At 54.5% G+C, this 23,839-nt stretch overlaps 1 protein-coding gene across 1 annotated transcript; it reads right to left on the bottom strand.

Moving 5' to 3' along the window:
• Positions 1 to 285: 285 nt before the first annotated feature.
• LOC140402238 (myotonin-protein kinase) lies at positions 286 to 23,313 on the bottom strand. Its single transcript, XM_072489867.1, has 9 exons — positions 23,128 to 23,313; positions 17,439 to 17,530; positions 16,646 to 16,729; positions 13,202 to 13,297; positions 10,830 to 10,978; positions 7,445 to 7,538; positions 4,805 to 5,005; positions 2,978 to 3,226; positions 286 to 369 (listed from the first exon to the last, which is right to left on the bottom strand). The coding sequence occupies exons 1-9, from the start codon at positions 23,285 to 23,287 to the stop codon at positions 286 to 288; spliced, it is 1,209 nt and encodes a 402-aa protein (XP_072345968.1). The 5' UTR covers positions 23,288 to 23,313.
• Between the last annotated feature and the right edge of the window lie 526 nt (positions 23,314 to 23,839).

Genomic DNA, 23,839 nt, shown 5'->3' with positions numbered 1-23,839 from the left:
TTTTCTCACATTACACCAAATCGAGAATAGACGCCACTAAGAACCGGGGTTACCCCTCTGGGTCTTGGGATGGGACACTTAGCACTAGTGGGGGTTCTTAACATCGCAACAATCCGCCGCCTTCACAATGACTGGTTCCAGAGTCCTGATCGACGCGCACGAAGTCCAAACCGGCAATGGCGGCGCTGGAAGCCGCGTGCTCCAGGGCTGCCAATCCTGGCCCCGTAACAACTTCCTCACTGGCCCCCCCAAAACCCGACCCCCCCCCCCCCCCAGGAATCTCCCTTACCTGATGGAGGAGAACGCAAATCCCGCAAACGGAAGGTGGCTCCCGGAAAAAGCACCGTGGGAAAGTGACCGTGGGTCTTCCTGGAGAGGTGGGGGTGGGGGAATGAACCAAGAAATAGAAGAGGTACGTCAGGGGCGGGTGTGGAGAAGGTCGTGGGCAAGACCAGAACAAGGGGGAAATAAAATTGAAAGAGACTCTTGAGAAATCAAATCGGGAATTGTGGAAAAAATCCCATCTATCCAGAGAGTGGAACTCGCTATGAGGGAATGGTTAAGGCAATTAGTGTAGGTACATTTAAAGAGCAAGTTCGACAAACACATGAGGGAGCAAGGAGTAGAGCGACATGGTGGGTGAGGAGGGGTCAGCAAAGGCCTGATTTGAAGGCCTGTTTCTTTATAATGGAAATGGAGGCATGGACTATTTTCTAAATGGGGAAATGCTTCGGAAATCAGAAGCACAAAGGGACTTGGGAGTCCCTGTTCACAATTCTCTTAAGGTTAACGTGCAGGTTCAGTCAGCCGTTAGGAAGGCAAATGGAATGTTAGCATTCACGTCGAGACGGTGAGAATACAAGACCAGGGATGTACTTCTGAGGCTATGTAAGGCTCTAGTCAGACCTGATTTGGAGTATTGTGAGCAGTTTTGGGCCCCGTATCTAAGGAAGGGTGTGCCGGCCTTGGAAAGGGTCCAGAGGAGGTTCACAAGAATGATCCCTGGATTGAAGAACTTGTCGTATGAGGAACGGTTGAGGACTCTGGGTCTGTACTCGTTGGAGTTTAGAAGGATGAGGGGGGATCTTATAGAAACTTACAGGATACTGCGAGGCCTGGATAGAGTGGACATGGAGAGGATGTTTCCTTTGTAGGAAAAACTAGAAGCAGAGGACACCATCTCAGACTAAAGGGACGACCCTTTAAAACAGGGATGAGGAGAAATTTCTTCAGACAGAGGGTGGTGAATCTGTGGAACTCCTTGCCGCAGAAGGCTGTGGAGGCCAAATCACTGAGTGTCTTTAAGACAGAGATAGATAGGTTCTTGATTAATAAGGGGACCAGGGGTTATGGGGAGAAGGCAGGAGAATGGGGATGAGAAAAATATCAGCCATGATTGAATGGCGGAGCAGACTCGATGGGCCGAGTGGCCTAATTCTGCTCCTATGTCTTATGGTCTTATAATTGGACCCTGGGGGCAATTTAAACTCTACCCCAGCTGAAGAAGAATCTGATACTGTCCCTTGAGGACTGAGTGTTCGCAAACCGTCGAGCACATCGATCCGATACCCAGGGATCCGTAATCCTTGCCACACTGAAAGCCTTCCTCTAATGGGCGAGACCAGATTTGATCTCTCGCAGGGACGCCGTTGGGAGGGGGCCGCTTAGGCGGCCCGTTCGGGCGGATATCTTGCTGGCGCCGCGTTGAGGCCCCAGCCCCGCTGAGGGAGTGCAGAGCCGTCAGGGATGCCATCTTTCAGTTGAGCCTGGCAGCTCACAGAGTCGCTGACAATCCCAGGACCACCGGTCCGAGGAAGAGCGTGGGGAAGGGGAGTTCTTCCCCGGTGTCCCGGTCAAGCTTTCTCCCTCAACCAACGTCGCAGGGTGTCATTGTGGGATCTTGCTGTGCGTAAATTGGCCACCGTGCTTCTTCCCATCACCTTCGGAGAAGGTTCACTCGACTGATTCCTGGGATGCGGTGGGGCTACATGATGAGGAGAGGTTGGACAGGCCGGCAATGTATCCGCTGGAGTTTATTAGATTAGGAGGGGATATTACTGAACAACTCATGCTCTCTTCCCATGAAGTATAAATTGTTGTTCCTTTGACATTTAGTATTCAGCAAAATAGTCCTGGTGGGTACGAGGCAGAAAGCTTCGGTGGCACAGAGGTTAGCACTGCTGCCTCACAATACCAGGGACCTGGGCTCAATGCCGGCCTCGTCTGTGCGGAGTCTGCACGTTCTCCCCGTGTGTGCGTGGGTTTCCTCCGGGTGCTCCGGTTTCCTCCCACAGTCCAAAGATGTGCGGGTTAGGTGGATTGGCCGTGCTAAATTGTCTCTTTGTGTCTAGAGATGTGTAGGTTGGGCGGGGTTACGGGGATAGTGGGGGAGTGGGCCTAGGTAGGGGACTTTTTTGGAGGGTCAGTGCTGACCCAAATGGCCAAAAGGCCTCCTTTTGTAGTGTCGGGATTCTATGAAATTTAATAACATGTCCTTTAACAACATGAACACCACTTTTTTTTTAAGAGTAACCAATTATTTTTTTCCCCAATTAAGGGGCAATTTAGCGTGGCCAATCCACCTACCCTGCACATCTTAGGGTTATTGGGCTGAGACCCACGCAGACACGGGGAGAATGTGCAAACTCCACATGGACAGTGACCCAGAGCCGGGATCGAACCTGGGACCTCGGCGTCGCTGTCCCAGTGCTAACCACTGCGCCACATGCCTCCCTTTTCCTGAGCAATACTCAAGTTCTACATGGCCAAATGGAAATTTCATTTAATCAATTAATTTAGAACCCCTCCAAAGTTGCCATGGTGGGATTTGAACTCATGCCCCAGGGTCATTGGATCGACGCTTGGATTACTAGGCCAGCAACATAACCATTGCACTTCGATAGCCAGTCTAAAACCATTAATAAAAGTAAAGGCAAAGAAATCAACAAGAGAGCATAGAATTTGCCTGAATGCGCACAAGGCAGCTGAAGCTTTCATCCTCCACGTCAAAGTTTGAGGTGTCCGCACAATGGGTGACGATTGGGAGGAAGGGAGGGTCACGCTGGTCGAGGAGGTCCCACTCGATGCCAGCGAAGAAAGGGTGCCTCTTAAAGTCCTCCACTCCGTTCGTTCCCAGCCTCTCCTCCCTCCTGCAAACCAGGCTCTGGATCAAATCTCTCGCCTCTCCTGTCACATCGAACATCGAGTCCGGGATCCGAAAGTGCTCCTGATTTGGGGGGGGGGGGGGGTGGGGGGGGTGGGGAGGAATGGGAGAAGAACGATTGGTTATTAAACTCTGACACGGCCCAAGGGTTTTACCGGCGCTTGTGTTGCTGGCTGGTAGCTGGGGCTGGTAGCGAGGGCCCCAAGGGCTTGAGTCGCCAACGCCAGTTCAACCGACTCCTGAAGGTTTTGCCCACATTCCCACGTGACCAGCCAGGGGCCGGTTTAGCACAGTGGGCTCTAATGTTAAAACGTGCCATGTGCTCATCCAGGTACTTTTTAAAGGATGTGAGGCAACCCACCTCTACCACCCTCCCAGGCAGCGCGTTCCAGACCCGCCTCTACCCTCCCTCCCAGGCAGCGCGTTCCAGACCCGCCTCTCCCCCCCTCCCAGGCAGCGCGTTCCAGACCCGCCTCTCCCCCCCTCCCAGGCAGCGCGTTCCAGACCCGCCTCTCCCCCCCTCCCAGGCAGCGCGTTCCAGACCCGCCTCTACCCTCCCTCCCAGGCAGCGCGTTCCAGACCCGCCTCTCCCCCCCTCCCAGGCAGCGCGTTCCAGACCCGCCTCTCCCCCCCTCCCAGGCAGCGCGTGCCAGACCCGCCTCTCCCCCCCTCCCAGGCAGCGCGTTCCAGACCCGCCTCTCCCACCCTCCCAGGCAGCGCGTTCCAGACCCGCCTCTCCCACCCTCCCAGGCAGCGCGTTCCAGACCCGCCTCTCCCCCCCCTTCCAGGCAGCGCGTTCCAAACCCGCCTCTCCCCCCCTCCCAGGCAGCGCGTTCCAAACCCGCCTCTCCCACCCTCCCAGACAGCGTGTTCCAGATCCGCCTCTCCCACCCTCCCAGGCAGCGCGTTCCGGACCCGCCTCTCCCCCCCCTCCCAGGCAGCGCGTTCCAGACCCGCCTCTCCCCCCCTCCCAGGCAGCGCGTTCCAGACCCGCCTCTCCCCCCCTCCCAGGCAGCGCGTTCCAGACCCGCCTCTCTCCCCCTCCCAGGCAGCGCATTCCAGACCCTCACCACCCTCCCAGGCAGCGCGTTCCAGACCCGCCTCTCCCACCCTCCGAGGCAGTGCAGTCCAGATATTCCCTTACTATCGAATTCTCAGATATAACAATCTGTACAATAAAGCTCTCAGGTATAACGCTCCTTATCTGTAGAATCCCTACAGTGCAGAAGGAAGACATTCGGCCCATCGGGTCTGCACAGACTCTCTCAAAGACCACCCTATCTAGGCCCAATCCCTCGCCCCATCCTCGCAACCCCACCTAACCTGCACATCTTTGGACTGCGGGAGGGAGCCGGAGCACCCAGAGGAAACCCACGCTGACACGGGGAAAACGTGCAAACTCCACCCAGCGGCCGGAATCGAACCCGGGTCCCTGGTGCTGTGAGGTAGCAGTGCTAACCACTGTGCACTGTGCCACCATAATATAACAGAATATATATAACACTACTACAACATAAAACTCTGTTATAATACTCATTCAATACAAAACTCTCAGTTATAACACTTTTAATATAAAACTATCTACTCTGGGACCTGTGCAAATAAGTTTTGTTGCTCAAATGTCCCCCTCCTGTTACTGACCCTGTGATTGATGATTTTCCTGTATGTTTGTGACAGAGTGTCAGCGTAGAAGGGGGTCTGGCCAAAAAGCATCTCGTACGAGCAGATCCCGAGGGACCACCAGTCACACTCTGGTCCGTACGTTGCCGAGGGGTCTTCCACCGCCCTCAGGATCTCGGGGGCGATGTAGTCCGGGGTGCCGACTGCCCTGGCGGACTGGACCTGAAAGGGAATGACATGGGTCAGTGGTATGGGCTGTGAACCCTCCAGAATGACCCTCCGGGGCCCTCAGGAATTGAAGCTGACTCAATCCCGAGGTGATACCTGAGGTGTTAACATCGAACATATAGTGCAGAAGGAGGCCATTCGGCCCATCGAGTCTGCACCGGTTAACGATCTCCATTCCCTTGGACACTTTCCATTTTTCAGTCATATTCATGTTGGAGACTGGTCGTCTTGGGATTATCCAATCAAATTATTCTTGCGCCTCACCATGATGGGCAAGTTGAGCAGCCAGGGGGCGGGGCAGAAGAGGTTAATGGCGGGAAGGTCATGCAACGTCAACTTTGAGCAGCTCATCCAACAAGAGTTGACCACCCTGGTCACGGAGCAAAGTCATCCAGGGCAGGAGGGGGCGCCCTTGGCGTGTCGGTTGGCGGCCTCTTGCCTCAGCGCTGCCAGGTTGTGGGTTCCAGTCCCAGTGTGGGACTGGGGGAATGCTGCACTGGCGGAGGTGCTGTCTCTCAGGTGAGATATCCCATCTACCTGTATTGGTTGGGCGTCAAAGAGTCCTGGCCAATGTTTACTCCTCAACAAAGAGCCTGAAGACAAAACGCAGATGATCTGATCATGACCACATTGCTGTTTGTGGGAGCTTGCTGTGCGCAACTATGATCACACATTGGCTGCGCAACTCTGAGAGTCTGGTGGTCACGAAAAGCACTTTCATTCTTTCAGCAAATGTCCATCACCCTCTCAGGAGGTTTGTACCAGAGTCCAAACACCCTCCGGAGGTGAAAAAAAACATTTTCCCCTCGCATCACTTGTAGTCCTTTGGCCTCGTATTTTGGCGCTGTGCCCTCTCGTTCTTGATACTCTCTTGAGCGGGAACAGTTTCTGACTATTCCCTCTGTCCATAACCCTCAGGATCTCGAGTGTCTCCATCGAGTCGCCTCTCGACCTTCTCTTCTCCAACGGAAACTGTTCCAAACTCTCACCACCGCCTTCTCACAGGCAATCAGCGATGAAATAAAGACAAATCCTTCTGTTCCTCTTGCACCGGACACCCAATGAAGTATTTTTGAACCGCACGCATGGTTGCGGGAAATACACGCGCACAGCAAGCTCCCACAAACAGCAATGTCATAATGTCCTGATAATCTGTGCTTACCAATGTTGATTGAGGGATAAATATTGAATCATAGGACTGTTACGGTACAGAAGGTGGCCATTCGGCCCATCATCTCTGGCGGCTCTCCAAATTAGCATCGTGACTTAGCGCCATTCTCCTGACTTTTCCCCGTACTCCTGCTCTGTCCAGCCCCCCCCCCCCCCCCCCAAACGGTTTTGACATGGAATATTCCACAACTACCCGAGCAGGCAGATGGAGGACTCGGCTTACCGTGGCATTTGAAAAATAGCATCGCTGACAGGCGCCTCCGGCAGTGCAGCACTCCCTCAGTCCTGCACTGGGAGTGTCAGCCTTGACCTCTACCCTCAAGTCCTGGAGTGGGACTTGTCCCCAGAACCTTACGACAAGAATGTTACTGGACTGAGCCACGGCTGACACTGGGTGGGAAACACTTGGGGCACAGTGTGGGGAGGAAGGGAATCTTTGGTCGCGATCCAGCCACTGTGTTGTGCCAGTGCGGAGCTGGGTGCCTCGGGCGAATCCCGCGTGAGCCCCACGCGGGATGTGCGCAGTCCGATCGCGAGTTACTCGACTCGCTCCGCCGCTGCAATAGGGATCTCGCCCTCACTGCGAGACCATGCCAGGGCGCCACTTAGCACTGTTTCCCACAAACGTGGAGCAGGAGTGATGGCACCTCGGGGAGGGAGGGTGGGAGGGGGGCTCTCACAGACCATTAGAAGCCCCCCGGGTGGTCGGGGACAGGTCAGAGTGGTACCCTGGCACTCCCTCGGGCACTCGGGAATCTTGACACTCCCGGCCTGGCACCCTCGCAGTGCCCCCCAGACACCCTTGCAGTACCAAGGTGCCCAGGTGCCAGGTTGGCACTGCCAGGGTCAGGCCCGGAGAGGCCTTTCCCATTAGAGTGGGGATGGCGAGGGGTTCCAGGGGCACCTGGAAGGTTGGGGGTGAAGGGGAGAGGGGGGGGTCTAGAAAGCGGAGGGTGGTCTGAAAGGGGGGGAGGGGGAGGAGGGCGGCGCAGCGATCTGGGCAGCCGGTCAAAATGGCAGCCCATAAATTGTGGCCTGGGCGTGGAAAAACTCCCCGAGGCACAGAAACCGGAGAAGTGCCGGTGAACAGCGCGGTGATCCCAGCGCTGCAGACACCGAGAACCCCCCCCCCACCTAACCCCCCAAAGGCGTCATTTGTTTCATGCCCGCTGAATCGCGCCCTTTGATCTCCCTCTCCTTTAGGCCTTCGGCCTAGTTTGGCTTTGACGGCCACTGTTTATGCAACGCCCGAGCTGTACTCACCTGACCCTCTGTACCCAAACAGAGGCAGGAACCAAAGTCAGCCAGCTTGATGTGGCCACTCGCGTCCAGGAGAACATTATCCGGCTTTACATCCCTCAAAAAAAAACAGAGAATAATTCATGTAGCAACCAGAGCTTTAAATAAAATCAATTCTCATTTTACTGTGGTTGCTCGAGGCTGATGCTCTGAACCAGATTCGAACCGATGAAGCGCCGTGCTGAATGCGTTTCGGCTCCATAATCTTCCCCTCGCTTTTCTGGGAGGGGAATATGGAGTTTCAATCTGCGACTCCATTACCATCTGGCTCAGCGATGGGCAAACTGAACACTTGACAGCAACGTACCTGTCACCAAGTTGTCTGCAGCTACTACCCAGACCAGGGGCAGACTGATCCATCAGTAACCCGACCCCTCATCCTGCCTGTGCCAACAATAACTGCAGAGTGTCTGAACGATTCGAAACAGTCTCTCGGCGAGTGATGAGAGGATGGGATGTCTGTCTGGCGATCAGCAAATCTGCGTGTATATCAAGAATCTTTCTCCCTCTTTACCTTTCCAAGGGTGACACAGTGCCCTTAGCACTGCTGCCCCACAGGGCCAGGGACCCGGTTTCAATTCCGGCCTCGGGTGACTGTCTGTGCGGAGTTTGCACTTTCTCCCCGTGTGTGCGTGGGTTTCCTCCGGGTGCTCCGGTTTCCTCTCACAGTCCAAAGATGTGCAGGTTAGGTGGATTTGGCCGTGAGCAATTGCCCCTCAGTGTCCCAGGGATGTGCAGGTTCGGTTACGGGGATAGGGCGGGGGAGTGCACCTGGATGGTGTGCACCTTCGGGGGGATCGATGGGCCGAATGGCCTCCTTCGCCACGATAGAGATTCGATGATTCTATTCTAGGATGTGGGCAACATTGACGAGACCAATATTGGCTCCTCCTTCGCTAATCGCCCTCGAACTGAATGATTTTGCTCAGCCATTTCAGAGAGGGGCAGTTAAGAGTCAACTTAATTTGCTGTGGGTCTGGCCAGACCGGGTAAGGACGGCAGATTTCCTTCCCTAAAGGGGGCATAGTGAACCAGGTGGGTTTTTATGGCGATCGATGTCACGGTCGTCATTACTGAGATTAGCTTTATATGTTCCCGATAGTTTAATTAAATTTAAATTCTGTGCTATCTGTCATGGCAGATTTTGAACTCATGTCCCAGGGCCTTAGGCTAGGCCTCCAGATTACTAACCCAGCCATATTACCACTGCACCACCGACAGTCCCACACATCAGAAATTGCCAGCGGCCCGTGCCCCGCCCCCTGCTCTGCCCAGCCAGCCCTAAGTTCCATCTCCAGTCTTTGCCCGGTCCCCTGGCCTTGATGAACGATGCAAAGGCTGCAGGAAGTCTGCTGCAACGGCAGAGGCGTAAACTTTCCGTGGAAAAGCTTCCCTGATTTGCTCATTTCCTTGCGCGAAGGAAATCTGCCGACCTTACCCGGTCTGGCCGAGATGTGATGCCAGACCCACAGCGATGTGGTTAACCTTTAAGTGCCCCCTCTGAAATGTAAGATCATGAGGCCTAGGAGCAGGAGTTGTCGGCCATTCAGCCCCTCGATCCCGCTCCACAGTTCAATGCGATCATGGCTGATCTCCTCCCGGCCTTAACTCCACCGTCCTGCCCGTTCTCCCTGACCCTTCAACCCATTACCAATTTGTGGTAATACCAGGTATTGCAGTACCTGAGAGGTGGATGGCCATTGGCTAGACCTAGGAGTCTACCATTGGCTAACGTACATAGCTCCGCCCTGAGAGGCGGGGTATAAGAACCAATGCCGTCCCAGCAGCCTTCACTTTCTGTATCGAAGCCGCTGGGTACAGTTCTAGCTGATTAAAGCCGATTAGTTATGACTCACCTTGTCTCGAGAGTTATTGATTGCGCATCACAATTAAAAATTTGTCTCACACCTCCTTAAATTTACTCACTGTCCCAGCATCCACCGCATTCTGGGGCAATGAATTCCATGATTCATGACCCTTTGAGAAGTAATTTCTCCTCATATGTTTTAAATCTGCTCCCTCATATCCTGAGACTGTGACCTCTCGTTCTAGAATGTTCCACAAGAGGAAGAAACCGCTCCACGTCTACTTTATCCACACCTTTCATCATCTTGTATACCTCAATTAGATCTCCCCTCATTCTGCTAAACTCTAGAGAGTATCGGCCTAAACTGTTCAATCTCTTCTCACGACAAACCCTCATCTCTGGAATCAACCTAGTGACCCTCCTCTGAACTGCCTCCAATGTCACTACATCTTTCCTCAAATAAGGGGACCAAAACTGTGCACCAATAAAAGAACAAAGAAATGTACAGCACAGGAATAGGCCCTTCGGCCCTCCAAGCCTGGCCGACCATGCTGACCGTCTAAACTAAAATCTTCTACACTTCCGGGGTCCGTATCCCTCTATTCCCATCCTATTCATGTATTTGTCAAGATGCCCCTTAAATGTCACTATCGTCCCTGCTTCCACCACCTCCTCCGGTAGCGAGTTCCAGGCACCCACTACCCTCTGTGTAAAAAACTTGCCTCGTACATCTCCTCTAAACCTTGGCCCTCGCACCTTAAACCTATGCCCCCTAGTAATTGACCCCTCTATCCTGGGGAAAAGCCTCTGACTATCCACTCTGTCTATGCCCCTCATAATTTTGTAGACCTCTATCAGGTCGCCCCTCAACCTCCGTCGTTCCAGTGAGAACAAACCGAGTTTATTCAACCGCTCCTCATAGCTAATGCCCTCCATACCAGGCAACATTCTGGTAAATCTCTTCTGCACCCTCTCTAAAGCCTCCACATCCTTCTGGTAGTGTGGCGACCAGAATTGAACACTATACAGCTGCAACATGACTTGCCAATTCTTATACTCAATGCCCCGGCCAATGAAGGCAAGCATGCCGTATGCCTTCTTGACTACCTTCTCCACCTGTGTTGCCCCTTTCAGTGACCTGTGGACCTGTACTCCTAGATCTCTCTGACTTTCAATACTCTTGAGGGTTCTACCATTCACTGTATATTCCCTACCTGCATTAGACCTTCCAGAATGCATACTCCAGGTGCGTCTTACCAATGCCTTGTACAGTTGCAACAACACTTCCTTACCTTTATAATCAATTCCTTTTGCTATAAATGCCAACATTCCATTCGCTTTCTTTATTATCTGCTGTACCCTCATGCTAATTTTCTGTGACTCCTGCACCAGGACACTCATATCCCTCTGCACCGAAGCCCTCCGAAGAAATGGCCGAGCGCGACACTCAGTTCAAGGCTAATTAGGGATGAGCAACAAATCCTGGCCCAGCCCCAGCGAGGAAGAATAAACAAGCCCCAATGAGGATCAGAGGGTACTCACCTGTGGATGTAGCCAAGCTCATGGACAGAGCTGATAGCCAAAGCCAGCTCCGCGAGGTAGAATTGGGCCAGGTCTTCTGGAAGGCAATCCCCAAACCTGCTCATCAAGGTCAGGAAATCCCCGCCCGCGTAGAAATCCATAATGAGATACTGAGAGAAGGGAGACATTAAAGAAAAACACCTTCAGCATATTCCCATTGGTGCCAAGGACGCTGGCAACGTGACTCTCGTTCGCAGGATTGTAAAGAGAGGGCAGAGAGAGGGTCCCAATCAGGTGGCACATTTTGACTGTGGCGCTGAGGGTATGACGCTCACCTCGGACTCCGGGAGTCACGGATTTAGATCCAGGCGGACACTTCCAGTGCATTACTGAGGGGAGTGCTGTACTGTCAGAGCTGCTGTCTCCCCCATGAAGTGTTAAACCAAGTGTGTGTCCTCTCAGGTAATCACAGAAGATCCCAGGACTTTATTTTGAGTGAAGGGAGGGAAGGGGGTTATCACTAGAGGTCCATAGAATCCCTACAGTGCAGAAGGAGGCCATTCGGCCCATCTAGTCTGCACCGACCCTTTGAAAGAGCACCCAACCTAGGCTCCCCTGCCCTATCCCCATAGCCCCACCTAACCTGCACACCTCTGGACACTGAGGGGCAATTTAGTGCAGCTAATCCACCTAAACTGCACATCCTTTGGACTGTGGGAGGAAACCGGAGCACCCGGAGGAAACCCACGCAGACATGGGGGAGAACGTGCAGACTCCGCACAGACAGTCACCCGAGGCCGGAATCGAACCCCGGTCCCAGACGCTGTGAGGCAGCAGTGCTAACCACTGTGCCACTGTGCCGGCCCAATATTTATGGTCAATATTTACCCTTCAACCAAAAGCAATAAAAAAACAGATGGCGGGGTCATTGTCACAATGCTTTGTGTGGGCGCTTGCTGTGCCTAAGTGCTGTGCTACCTCCATGATAGTAGTGAATACATTTCAAAAATTCATTCATTAGCTTTGAGCGCGTTGGGAATTGCTCGGGTGGTGATAGGCGCTACAGAAATGCAAGTTCGCCTTTTCTTTGTTCACTTCCCCGGAATGTGGCGAATCCCTTTGGGACATGTCCCCACAGCCCCTCCGTGACCTCATCCATGTGTAGGGCAGTGTAGTGAAGTAGCCTTACAGCCAGCCCAATCTCTGGACATTTACCCCCACAAGCTTTCCAGCCAAGGAGCATCATAGTGATCTGGCACAGGGGGAACCTCGGCCCATTGTAACCCCTTTGGTCACCACCTTGAGCTGTCGGCGATGGTGGTGATGTTCAATCAGTTCACTCAGGGAGGCCGAGTTGCTTTGGCAGCAAGGTAGTGTTCTGGTCCCCTTATCTAAGGAAAGAAGAACTGGTATTGGAGGGAGTCCAGAGAAGGTTCACTCGGTCAATCCCGGGTAGGGAGGGACTTTCTTATGAGAGGTTGAGTAGGTCGGGCCTGCGTTCGTTGGAGTTTAGACGAATGAGAGGCGACCTTATTGAGACGTATCGGATTCTCAGGGGGTTTGACAGGGTCGGTGCTGAGAGGTTGACCAGAGGGCAGAATCTCAGAGTGAGGGGGTCACCCATTTCAGACAGAGATGAGGAGGAATTTCTTCTCTCAGAGGGGGGTGAATCTGTGGAATTCTTTACCGCAGAGAGCTGTAGGGGCTGGGTCGCTAAGTGTGTTCCAGGCTGAGACAGATTTTTCATCAGCGAGGGAATCGAGGGTTATGGGGATAAGGCGGGAAAGTGGAGCTGAGGATTATCAGATCAGATCGGTCATGATCTCATTAAATGGAGCAGATTTGATGGGCTGAATGTTTTATCTTAATGGTGTAGAGATTCCACGTCTTACAGTAAAGGCTCCGACATTCTTTGTATCACACGACTGACCAGGAATCTCTCACGCTCCCACCGTCAGCCAATGGAAGGATTTTGCAGGTTGAGATTTGTTTTGGCCGCGTCACGTCCTGGGGTGGAATTTGAAACCGGAGCTTCCGGCTCAGAGGCAGTGGCGTCAAGCCCACTGCGCCGCGCGGCCTCCAGCCAGCCCAGTGTGACCCGGCCTACACACTCATGCTCACCGCACTGTTCATGTTTTAACTTCCGACTCACACAAACCCTTTAAAGGTGAAGGATTCACCGGTCATTACCATCACAAATAAGGGATGGTTCAATGGAGTGTGGGGAGAAACAGGGTCCGGAAGGGTCAGGGATGGCACACAATGGGGAAGGGTCCGTGATGGGACAGCTTGGTTGTATGGTTGAGTTTGATGATAATGCTGGGGTTCGCTCTGCGAACCGGGCTCCCCGCGGTTCTCTGTCAGCAGAGGTCGCAGTTCCTGAAGAAACTTACCAGGTGACCCTCACCCTGAAAGGCGAAGTGAAGTTTGGTGATCCACGGACTGTTGCTCAGGACAAGGAAATCCCGTTCCTCACGGAAACAAGCAGCCTGGGGAAATCATTTGCAATAAGACACGGACTCGTTAAAGATTGAACGCGAAAATGCCGCACGCCATATGCTCGATGATGCAAGCGGGGCAGACCCCGGACCCTCGCTCGATGGACATGAGCCCAATTCCAGCCCAAATCACTGCTCCCCTGTGACCGACAGGCTACAGTTTCAATCCAATTCCTCACCTCATAATGCTACCCCCAATTAGATCAGAAACAGGAGTAGGTCGTTCGGCCCCTCAGGCCTGGATATCCCCGTGCTGTGCCTGTCCTGGGAGTGTTTGATGGGGTCAGTGTAGAGGGAGCTTTACTCTGTATCTAACCCCGTGCTGTACCTGTCCTGGGAGTGTTTGATGGGGACAGTGTAGAGGGAGCTTCACTCTGTATCTAACCCCGTGCTGTGCCTGTCCTGGGAGTGTTTGATGGGGTCAGTGTAGAGGGAGCTTTACTCTGTATCTAACCCCGTGCTGTACCTGTCCTGGGAGTGTTTGATGGGGACAGTGTCGAGGGAGCTTTACTCTGTATCTAACCCCGTGCTGTGCCTGTCCTGGGAGTGTTTGATGGGGACAGTGTAGAGAGAGCTTTACTCTGTATCTAACCTCATGCTGTACCTATCCTGGGAGTGTTTGATGTGGACAGTGTAAAGGGAGCTTTACTCTGTATCTAACCCTGTGCTGTACCTGTCCTGGGGGTGTTTGATGGGGACAGTGTAGAGGGAGCTTTACTCTGTATCTAACCCCGTGCTGTACCTGTCCTGGGAGTGTTTGATGGGGACAGTGTAAAGGGAGCTTTACTCTGTATCTAACCCCGTGCTGTACCTGTCCTGGGAGTGTTTGATGGGGACAGTGTAGAGGGAGCTTTACTCTGTATCTAACCCTGTGCTGTACCTGTCCTGGGGGTGTTTGATGGGGACAGTGTAGAGGGAGCTTTACTCTGTATCTAACCCCGTGCTGTACCTGTCCTGGGAGTGTTTGATGTGGACAGTGTAGAGGGATCTTTACTCTGTATCTAACCCCGTGCTGTACCTGTCCTGGGAGTGTTTGATGGGGACAGTGTAGAGGGAGCTTTACTCTGTATCTAACCCCGTGCTGTACCTGTCCTGGGAGTGTTTGATAGGGACAGTGTAGAGGGAGCTTTACTCTGTATCTAACCCCGTGCTGTACCTGTCCTGGGAGTGTTTGATGGGGACAGTATAGAGGGAGCTTCACTCTGTATATAATCGCGTGGTGTACCTGTCCTGGGAGTGTTTGATGTGGACAGTGTAGAGGGAGCTTCACTCTGTATCTAACCTCGTGCTGTAAGTGCCCTGGATGTGTTTGATGGGGACAGTGTAGAGGGAGCTTTACTCTGTATCTAACTCCGTGCTGTACCTGTCCTGGATGAGTTTGATGGGGACAGTGTAGAGGGAGCTTTACTCTGTAACGAACCCCGTGCTGTACCTGTCCTGGGAGTGTTTGATGGGGACAGTGTAGAGGGAGCTTTACTCTGTATCTAACCCCGTGCTGTACCTGTCCTGGGAGTGTTTGATGGGGACAGTGTAGAGGGAGCTTTACTCTGTATCTAACCCCGTGCTGTACCTGTCCTGGATGTGTTTGATGGGGACAGTGTAGAGGGAGCTTTACTCTGTATCTAACCCCGTGCTGTACCTGTCCTGGGAGTGTTTGATGGGGACAGTGTAGAGGGAGCTTTACTCTGTATCTAACCCCGTGCTGTACCGTCCTGGGAGTGTTTGATGGGGACAGTGTAGAGGGAGCTTTACTCTGTATCTAACCCCGTGCTGTACCTGTCCTGGGAGTGTTTGATGGGGGCAGTATAGAGGGAGCTTTACTCTGTATATAACCGCGTGGTGTACCTGTCCTGGGAGTGTTTGATGTGGACAGTGTAGAGGGAGCTTCACTCTGTATCTAACCTCGTGCTGTAAGTGCCCTGGATGTGTTTGATGGGGACAGTGTAGAGGGAGCTTTACTCTGTATCTAACCCCGTGCTGTACCTGTCCTGAGAGTGTTTGATGGGGACAGTGTAGAGGGAGCTTTACTCTGTATCTAACCCCGTGCTGTACCTGTCCTGGGAGTGTTTGATGGGGACAGTGTAGAGGGAGCTTTACTCTGTATCTAACCCCGTGCTGTACCTGTCCTGGGAGTGTTTGATGGGGACAGTGTAGAGGGAGCTTTACTCTGTATCTAACCCCGTGCTGTACCTGTCCTGGGAGTGTTTGATGGGGACAGTGTAGAGGGAGCTTTACTCTGTATCTAACCCCGTGCTGTACCTGTCCTGGGAGTGTTTGATGGGGACAGTGTAGAGGGAGCTTTACTCTGTATCTAACCCCGTGCTGTACCTGTCCTGGGAGTGGTTGATGGGGACAGTGTAGAGGGAGCTTTACTCTGTATCTAACCCTGTGCTGTACCTGTCCTGGGAGTGTTTGATGGGGACAGTGTAGAGGGAGCTTTACTCTGTATCTAACCGTGTAAAATTACTGAAGTTTTAAACAGATTCTTAACTGCAAAATGAGCTCACCAATCATGACAAGGATGGGAACTCAACCGCAATCAGCCCTGTTTTCTCCGAAACAGAGATGCCCGCGCTGCGCTCGGCCTCTTCAAAATGGCAGAAGCTACCAAAAGAACCACTGTAGCCAACGGCACTAAATTGGAGAGAGGTCGCCCAGCGCCGGCAATCTCGACTGGGACATCAGCTCACATCCGTCATCAATCTTTTAGAGAGGCCGTTATTCTGGCTCTTTTCCGGCCAGGACAGTCAAACCTCCAGATGGGCCCCGACGTGCTTATAACGGGAGATTGAGAGGACAAGGAGCAGGAGCAACAGCTTGAGTCGGGACTTGACAACGAAACAGTTGTCATCATGGAGCCAGGAAAACCCTCAGCGGCGAAGCTATAGCTTTAAGAGCTGATGCACGCGGCCTGAGCATATGATAAGGCCGCCAACTCACCAAGGCAAAACTCCGTGGAGCACATGGGCACATGAAGAGATAGAGCACAGCATTAATAGCCAAACTGCAGGCTGAGCTCAAGGATGAGAAATGTACGGGTGTGTTACCACCCCAGTTGATGTTATAACTGGACAGGAAGATGCCAGAATGGAACCCTGGGTCAACAGGACTGTAACTTATTTTCAATAAAACACGTAGGAACAGAGTCATCGGATTAGTTCCATCGACAAGAAAGAAAACATTGGTTAAACATTAAAACATTGGATTATCATGCAATACCCCTCCATTAGTTTAACGATTGTACGCAGGTTTTAGAATTAACAAGGCTGCCCCTGCCCCTAATGCGGACGTTCCTGATCTGAAAGTTAGTGCTCTCCACGGAGCTCCGAGACCTCTTACCTCCTCTCGGTTTAACATGTCCCACTTGCTCATCCTCTTCATGGCAAACACGCGGTCCGTCTGCTTCAGCCTCACCACTGCGATCTAGCGGAGGGAATGGAGGACACTTATAACGCCCTGCTCGACCCGGGGGGGGGGAGGGGGCGCGGGGGATCATTCCAGTTCACCCAGGACACTGATCCCTAATCCCAATGAACCCAGCGGACTGTTCGAGTCACAGGTGCGCAGGGAATGGCGGTTAACCGCCATGCCACAGACTGGGAACACTTCACAAAGAGCCAAGGCAGCGTAAACTCTCGGGGAAGGTGGTTACGATATCGGACCAGGCCCCAAGAGTGATGGGGAAACTGGACAAAAACCCCAATATTTTAATTGTGTAAGACTGTGAGGGGAGGATCCCTGGCCCCAGGAGTGATTTCATGAAGAAATAGGGAGGTGGTGCCCGTGGCAACCTGGGTAACCCCCCTACCCTCCAATCTGACCCACCCGCGACAGAGAATGTAGGTCACGCATTAGACTTCCCAGTCTCCTCCACACCGAGCAAACGCCGAAGAAGGAGGAGAAGGGGCACCAGCGTGGGCCAGGTGGGCCGAATGGCCTGTGTCTGGGTTGGAAATTCTTTGCTTGTCTTCCGATACTGAGGTTATAGTTTTGCCAGATGGAGGGTTCCCTGCCCTCAGCTGTGGGGAGCTTGTGGGAGCCACCTCGCGAACTCAGCTGCCATTCAGAGAGCAAAGGCGACAGGCGGTTTCCCGGGCGATCTCGCTCAGGCTGGCAGCGCCTGGGCACCTACCTCGCTGAAGGCCCCTCTGCCGATGACTTTCAGCACCTCAAAGTCGCCCCTGTGCAGCTGCCTGAGCCTCGCCTCCCTCACGATGGGACGGGCTGGGGGAAGATCAAAACAAGAGGCCGTCAGTCGCTCTCCCCGCGCTGCTCGTGTTGACCCCCGGCGAAGCGGGGCTTCCAGCAGTGGGTCAGCGCAGCTCCGCGGTGTCGGAGGGAGGGGGGACGGGGGGGGGGGGGAGAGGGAGGGATGGGGGGAGGGGGGGGGGAGAGGGATGGGGGAGGGGGGGGAGAGGGATGGGGGAGGGGGGGGAGAGGGAGGGATGGAGGGAGGGGGGAGAGGGGGAGAGGGAGGGAGGGGTAGAGGGGGAGAGGGAGGGAGGAGGGAGAGGAAGGGAGGGAGGGAGGGGGAGAGGGAGGGAGGGAGGGGAGGGAGGGAGGGGGGAGAGGGAGGGGGGAGGGGGGAGAGGGAGGGGGAGGGGGGAGAGGGAGGGAGGGAGGGGGGAGAGGGAGGGAGGGGGGAGAGGGAGGGGGGGAGAGGGAGGGAGGGGGGAGAGGGAGGGGGGGAGGGGGGAGAGGGAGGGGGGGAGGGGGGAGAGGGAGGGGGGAGGGGGGAGAGGGAGGGGGGGAGAGGGAGGGAGGGAGGGGGAGAGGGGGAGAGGGAGGGAGGGGGAGAGGGAGGGAGAGGTCGAGGGGGAGAGGGAGGGAGGGGTAGAGGGGAGGAGGGAGGGGGAGGGAGGGAGGGGTAGAGGGGAGGAAGGAGGGAGGGAGGGGGGAGAGGGAGGGAGGGAGAGGGAGGGAGGGAGGGGGAGAGGGAGGGAGGGGGAAAGGGAGGGAGGGGGAGAGGGAGGGAGAGGTCGAGGGGGAGGGAGGGAGGGGTAGAGGGGAGGAGGGAGGGAGGGGGAGAGGGAGGGAGAATGGGAGGGAGGGAAGGAGGGAGAGCAGGAGGGATGGAGGGAGGTAGGGAGAGAAGGACAGAAGGGGGGAGGGAGAGCGGGTGGGATGTAGAGAGGGAAGGAGGGAGGGAAGGAGTGAGGGAGAGTAGGAAGTAAGGAGGGAAGGACAGAAGGAAGGAGAGCGGGAGGGCTGGAGGGAGGTATGGAGAGGAGGAAGGAAGGAAGGAGGGAGGGAGAGATGTATGGATGGAGGGAGGGATGGAGGGAGAGAAGGAGAGAGAGTGGGAGGGAGGGAAGGAGGGTGGGAGGTAGAGAAGGAGGAAGGGAGGTAGAAAAGGAAGGAGGGAGGGAGAGCAGGAAGGATGGAGGGAAGGAGGGAAGAGATGGAGAACAGAAGGAAGGAAAAGCAAGTAAATATTCCGGGCTGGATTCTCCATGTGTGGGATCCCTGCTTTGCCGACAGCACACTCACGCCCGCGGATTTCCCGATGGGGTGGGGGTGCCCACAATGGGAAACCTGACTGGCCGGCTGCCAGGACGGAGAATCCCGCTGCGCCGCCCTGGAAAGCGGGAGCAGCAGGGCGGAGAATCCAGCCCAACCCCTTTCGCAAGCTCAGGGCTGTCCCGAGGCGGCTTTTTGCAGCCAAGCCGGCTCTGTTGGACGGGCTCAAGGTGCCGGGATCAAGGCCCCACTCCAGAGGCTCGAGCGCGAACGAAAATCAAAGCTGGCACTCCCGGTGCGGCGCCGAGGGCGCGCCGCACTGCCAGCGGTGCCATCTGCCGGGCGAGATGCTAAACTGAGATGCTGCCAGCGGGTATTAAAGATGCCACGGCACCATGTCGGAGATGGGCAAGGGGCGAGGGGTCCCGTCCCCCGTCCCCCCGTCTCCCCCGGCATCCTGGGATAACACCTACCCCTCAATCGACGCATAAGCGGATGATCTACCGACCTGCCCACTGATGGTTGTGGGATCGCGCTGTGCGCAGATTTGCTGTTCCTCCATTGCAGTGGTGACTGCGCTTGGGGAGGGTAATGGGGGGGGGGGACTTTATGGGAGAGAAGCAGGAAGAAATAGAATTGGACAGAAATTGTTTCCTTCTTAATCACCCCCTATATTTATTCCCGGATTGTCTCTCTACAATGCCAGCCCGCTGCCTGTGACGGAATGGAACGCGGGCGATAGATTGTGGCCCCAGCTGCGGACGGGCAGGGACAGCTGTTCCAGGCTGGGTGAAGTCATCCTCTCTTAATTATGTTCAGCGCTGATCCAAGCATCTTGAGTACTTGGCACGACTCCAGCGCTCGGCCGAGATTTTTGATATCCGTTCCCCCCCCCCCCAAAAACCAACCCCCGTCCTTTCTCTCGTGTCGCCGCCGCCGTGCCTTCCGACACGGGCAGTCATCAGCGTGTGAGCTGAGGCCAGCTATTCAACCACAGCGTGCATCCCCCCCCCTCCCTACCCCGCCTAACATCGGGGCCAGGGCAAATTGAGGATTTGGGGTCAAAGCAATGTTTGTGTTCGATTGCCAGGCGCCCACGTTTAGGGAATGATGTGGGTGGGTTAAGACGGTGTCCGGAGAGGATTCACGAGAATGGCCCCTCAGGATCATAGAATTTACAGAAGGAGGCCATTCGGCCCTTCGAGCCCGCACCGGCCCTTGGAAAGAGCACCCCACCCAAGCCCACACCTCCATCCTATCCCCAGTAACCCCCAACTCACCTTTTTGGACACTAAGGGCAATTTAGCGTGGCCAATCCACCTAACCTGCACGTCTTTGGACTGCGGGAGGAAACCGGAGCACCCGGAGGAAGCCCACCCAGACACGGGGAAGAACGTGCAGACTCCGCACGGGCAGTGACCCAAGCCGGGAATCGAACCCTGGACCCTGGAGCTGTGAAGCAGCAGTGCTAACCACTGTGCCAACGTGCCGCCCACGGATGAGGGAGTTTGGACGGTGTGGACGGTTTGGGGAGGCTAGCTTTGTTCTCCTAGTAGGAGAGAAGATTGAGAGGGGGCTTGATGGAGGTGTTTGAAACCACACCGGGGCGGGGGGGGGATGCGGGGCTTCTGGTCAGAGTCGATCGGTAGGAAATATTCTGACTGAAGGTCTCGGAAGCAGAGGGCACTGATTTAAGGCGAACGAGGAAAGAGGCAACACAAACGGACATGAGGGAAAACATTTTTACGTGGCGGGTGGTCAGGATCTGGTACGCGCGGATTTAACGGTGACTTTCAAAGGGGAACTGGATAAATGCTGGAAGGAAAGCGTTTTGCAAAACATGGTGGGGGGAATGGAACTATTAAAATTGCTCTTGCAGAGGGCTAGCATGGGCTTACTGGGCAGAAGGGCCTCCTTCCATGCTGGAACCATTCAATGATTCCACGGGTGTTGAGGGAAACGATAGCAAATATGTTGCTGAACAAACTCAAACAACAATAACATATTTTTTTTGTTACATTTTTCCAATTAAGGGGCAATTTAGCGTGGCCAATCCACCTACCCTGCGCATCTTTGGGTTGTGGGGGTGAGACCCACGCAGACACGGGGAGAATGTGCAAACTCCACACGGACAGTGACCCGGGGCCGGGATTGAACCCGGGTCCTCGGCGCCGCGATGCAGCAGTGCTAACCACTGCGCTGCCGTGTCGTCCTGACAATTGCATTTATCTAGCAGCTCTCACATTGCGAAATATCCCAAGGTGCTTGACTTTGGTGTTAGCAACCAAAGGTTTGGCAGCTCAGGAGGTATTAGAATAGAGGGGCAAAGGTTTGGACAAAGAGGAAGTGTTCGAAAGGAGAGATTGAGAGTCGGTGAGGTCTAATAATAATAATCGCTTATTGTCACAAGTAGGCTTCAATGAAGTCACTGTGAAAGGCCCCTAGTCGCCACATTCCAGCGCCTGTTCGGGGAGGCCGGTACGGGAATTGAACCCGCGCTGCTGGCCTTGTTCTGCATTACAAGCCAGCTGTTCAGCCCACTGTGCTAAACCAGCCCCCAGGTTTAGGGGAGGGGTTTCCAGAGCCCGGGAGCCAAGGCAGCTAAAGGCACGGGGGGATGGTCAAGGGGCCAGAGGAACGCAGAGAGTTCGAAGGGTTGAGTGGGGGCTGCAGTGATTACAGAGATAGGGAGGGAGCGAGGAGGCCATGGAGGGAGTTGAAACCAAGTTCAGTAAATCGAGGCGGTCGAGATGGGGGAGCACAGAGGGTGATGGGTGAGCAGGATTTGCTCTGGGTCCAGATTTAGAAATCTCTCTCAGCACAGATTCGAGAGTTGAACATCAGACCCTCAGGTCTGTAGAACTGACTCAATGAGTGGTTTATTTTGGCCATTTTAGGTGAAAGCTTAATGTCACATTTCTTATTGGACACCCATTGCTGTCTATATCCTCCATAAACAACAGTGCTTGAGAGCACTCAACCCCCTTTTCCTATCTCAGTTCCTGCTCCTGTGCAGGCACAGTACACACCAGGGTAAAAGAGAATGATTTACTCTTGCCCAGATCTTTATGGAAAGCAGGGAGGTTTATAGAGTCCACTAACTGAGAGACATAGAGGATTAATGGTGGGAATAGGGGATACGCAGTGGAAGAGAATTGGGGAGCTGTATGATATATGACGGAGCTCTTAGTGCGCGGTGGGGTCGCCGTCTCTGCCGTTGAGCCGGAAGCTCCGGGTTTGAGTCCCACCCCAGGACCTGATGGCCAAGGAAGGTTGAGTGTCAACCTGCAAAATCCTTCCAAACATTCGGCAATGGCTGGCGGTGAGAGTGGCAGAGATTCCTGATCAGCCACGCTTTTGTTTTAATGCATTTAGTGTACCCAAATCATTTTTTTTCCAATTAAGCGGCAATTTAGCCTGGCCAATCCGTCTACCCTGCACTTCTTTGGGTTGTGGGGGCGAAACCCACGCAGACACGGGGAGAATGTGCAAACTCCACACGGACAGTGACACGAGGCCGGGATGGAACCTGGGACCTCGGCGCCGTGAGACAGCAGTGCTAACCCACTGCGCCACCTGGCTGCCCCTGATCAGCCACACTTGATTTGGAGCGGCCCCCCCCCCAAGCTATAAGCCCCTGGCGACAGAATAGCGGCCTGTCTCGGGAATTACCAGCGATGGAAACAGTTGAAAGTCTGCCTTGGCACGCCAATAGGTGCGGGAGGGGGAATTGGGAATGGGGTTTAGGCTCTCAAAGTGGGTCCTGTGGATCACCGCCGGCCTCTGAGGTTACCCCAGGTGGCAGGTCACATACTCGCAATGACGCGGCTCGGACCACAGGAGAGAACAGTCCGGAACCCTCAACCGCACCACGCGCAGGAGCCCACACAACGAGGCCGGCTCTTTCTCAATTAATGTTGACAAGGTGGAAATGTCGCCACTTCTGCCGCGACCAGGAATTCATTATTCCTTCACAGTATTTGACAAGAAGATTGATGGATTCGGCCAAACTTCCTGGGATTCATGACGCTGCCCATCATGGAAAATCTGCAGCGGGGAGCGGGTGGCGGTGGAATGGATCTCGTTGCACGGGAGAGAAGGAAAAAGACGCCGCTGACGGAGCCTCGATCACAACCTCGGGGATATCCCAGAGCCCCTGAGAGCCGTCGCAATGTGTGGGAAGAGCGTCAGTCAACGTGTGCACAGCAAGCTCCCACAGAATTGACCGGATAATCCATTCTGAGTGTCGATCGCGGGCTAAATATTGGACAAGATACCGGGCGGGGGAGGGGTGTCAGCTGACCACAGACGCTCCCCCCCCCCCCTCCTCCCCCTCCCCACCCCTGCTGAAAGGCACTTACCCCAGACGAGGAAATCCCGGACAGGTTTCTCGCCCGCCACGGCCGAGCGGCTCAGCTCCTCGAAGACGCAAACCAGAACGTCCAGCAGCCCCTCGACCCCGATTAACCCTCCCGTCAAACTCAGCGACTCCAACGCCCGCGGTCGCAGATCTGCCGACATTTCCGCCTGAAAGTCACTCACTCCCCCATCACGGGCTCGGGGTCGTCAGATCGTTCCGCGCGTTCCCACGGAGCCCTGAACTGGACAAAACCTCTTCACACAACCCGCCTGACAATGATTTCTTGTTCTCGCTCGGCTTGATTTGCCCTCGAATACTCGGTGACCAACTGGTCGCCTGTCTAAAAGCTGCTGCCGTCCACAATGAACATTCCTCTTAAAGCAAGGATTATCATTGCACACTTAATATTTTGCACTGAGTGATTTTTAAAAAAATAGCCTCTTGTTTGCTGTTGGATTAGGCAATGAATGTACAATTTTCACACTAATTGCTCGAGATGCCCAGAACCTAACGGTCCGGCCAGCGATGGGCATCGTCATGGAAGGGACAAAACAACTTAGAGAGCAGCAATGCCCCAGGTCCCTCCCAAAGTCACTGTTAAGAAGTAACAGGACAGAGTTAAGCTCCCTCGACACTGTCCCCATCAAACACTCCCAGGACAGGTACAGCACGGGGTTAGACACAGAGTTAAGCTCCCTCTACACTGTCCCCAT

The sequence above is a fragment of the Scyliorhinus torazame genome, chromosome 25 (genome assembly GCF_047496885.1).
Source record: "Scyliorhinus torazame isolate Kashiwa2021f chromosome 25, sScyTor2.1, whole genome shotgun sequence".
Taxonomy (NCBI): Eukaryota; Metazoa; Chordata; class Chondrichthyes; order Carcharhiniformes; family Scyliorhinidae; genus Scyliorhinus; species Scyliorhinus torazame.
The sequence above is the reverse complement of the archived record's forward strand: the minus strand, read 5'-3'. Positions and strand labels throughout refer to the sequence as shown.

Excerpts from the sequence above, each read along its gene's own strand:
- LOC140402238 (XM_072489867.1), bottom strand. The coding sequence starts at position 23,287 with ATGTCGGCAGATCTGCGACCGCGGGCGTTGGAGTCGCTGAGTTTGACG. Across the intron at positions 16,730-17,438 it reads GCAGAGGGGCCTTCAGCGAG|ATCGCAGTGGTGAGGCTGAA; the intron begins GTAGGTGCCCAG and ends TCCCTCCGCTAG. Across the intron at positions 5,006-7,444 it reads GTTTGGGTACAGAGGGTCAG|GTCCAGTCCGCCAGGGCAGT; the intron begins GTGAGTACAGCT and ends ATTCCCTTTCAG.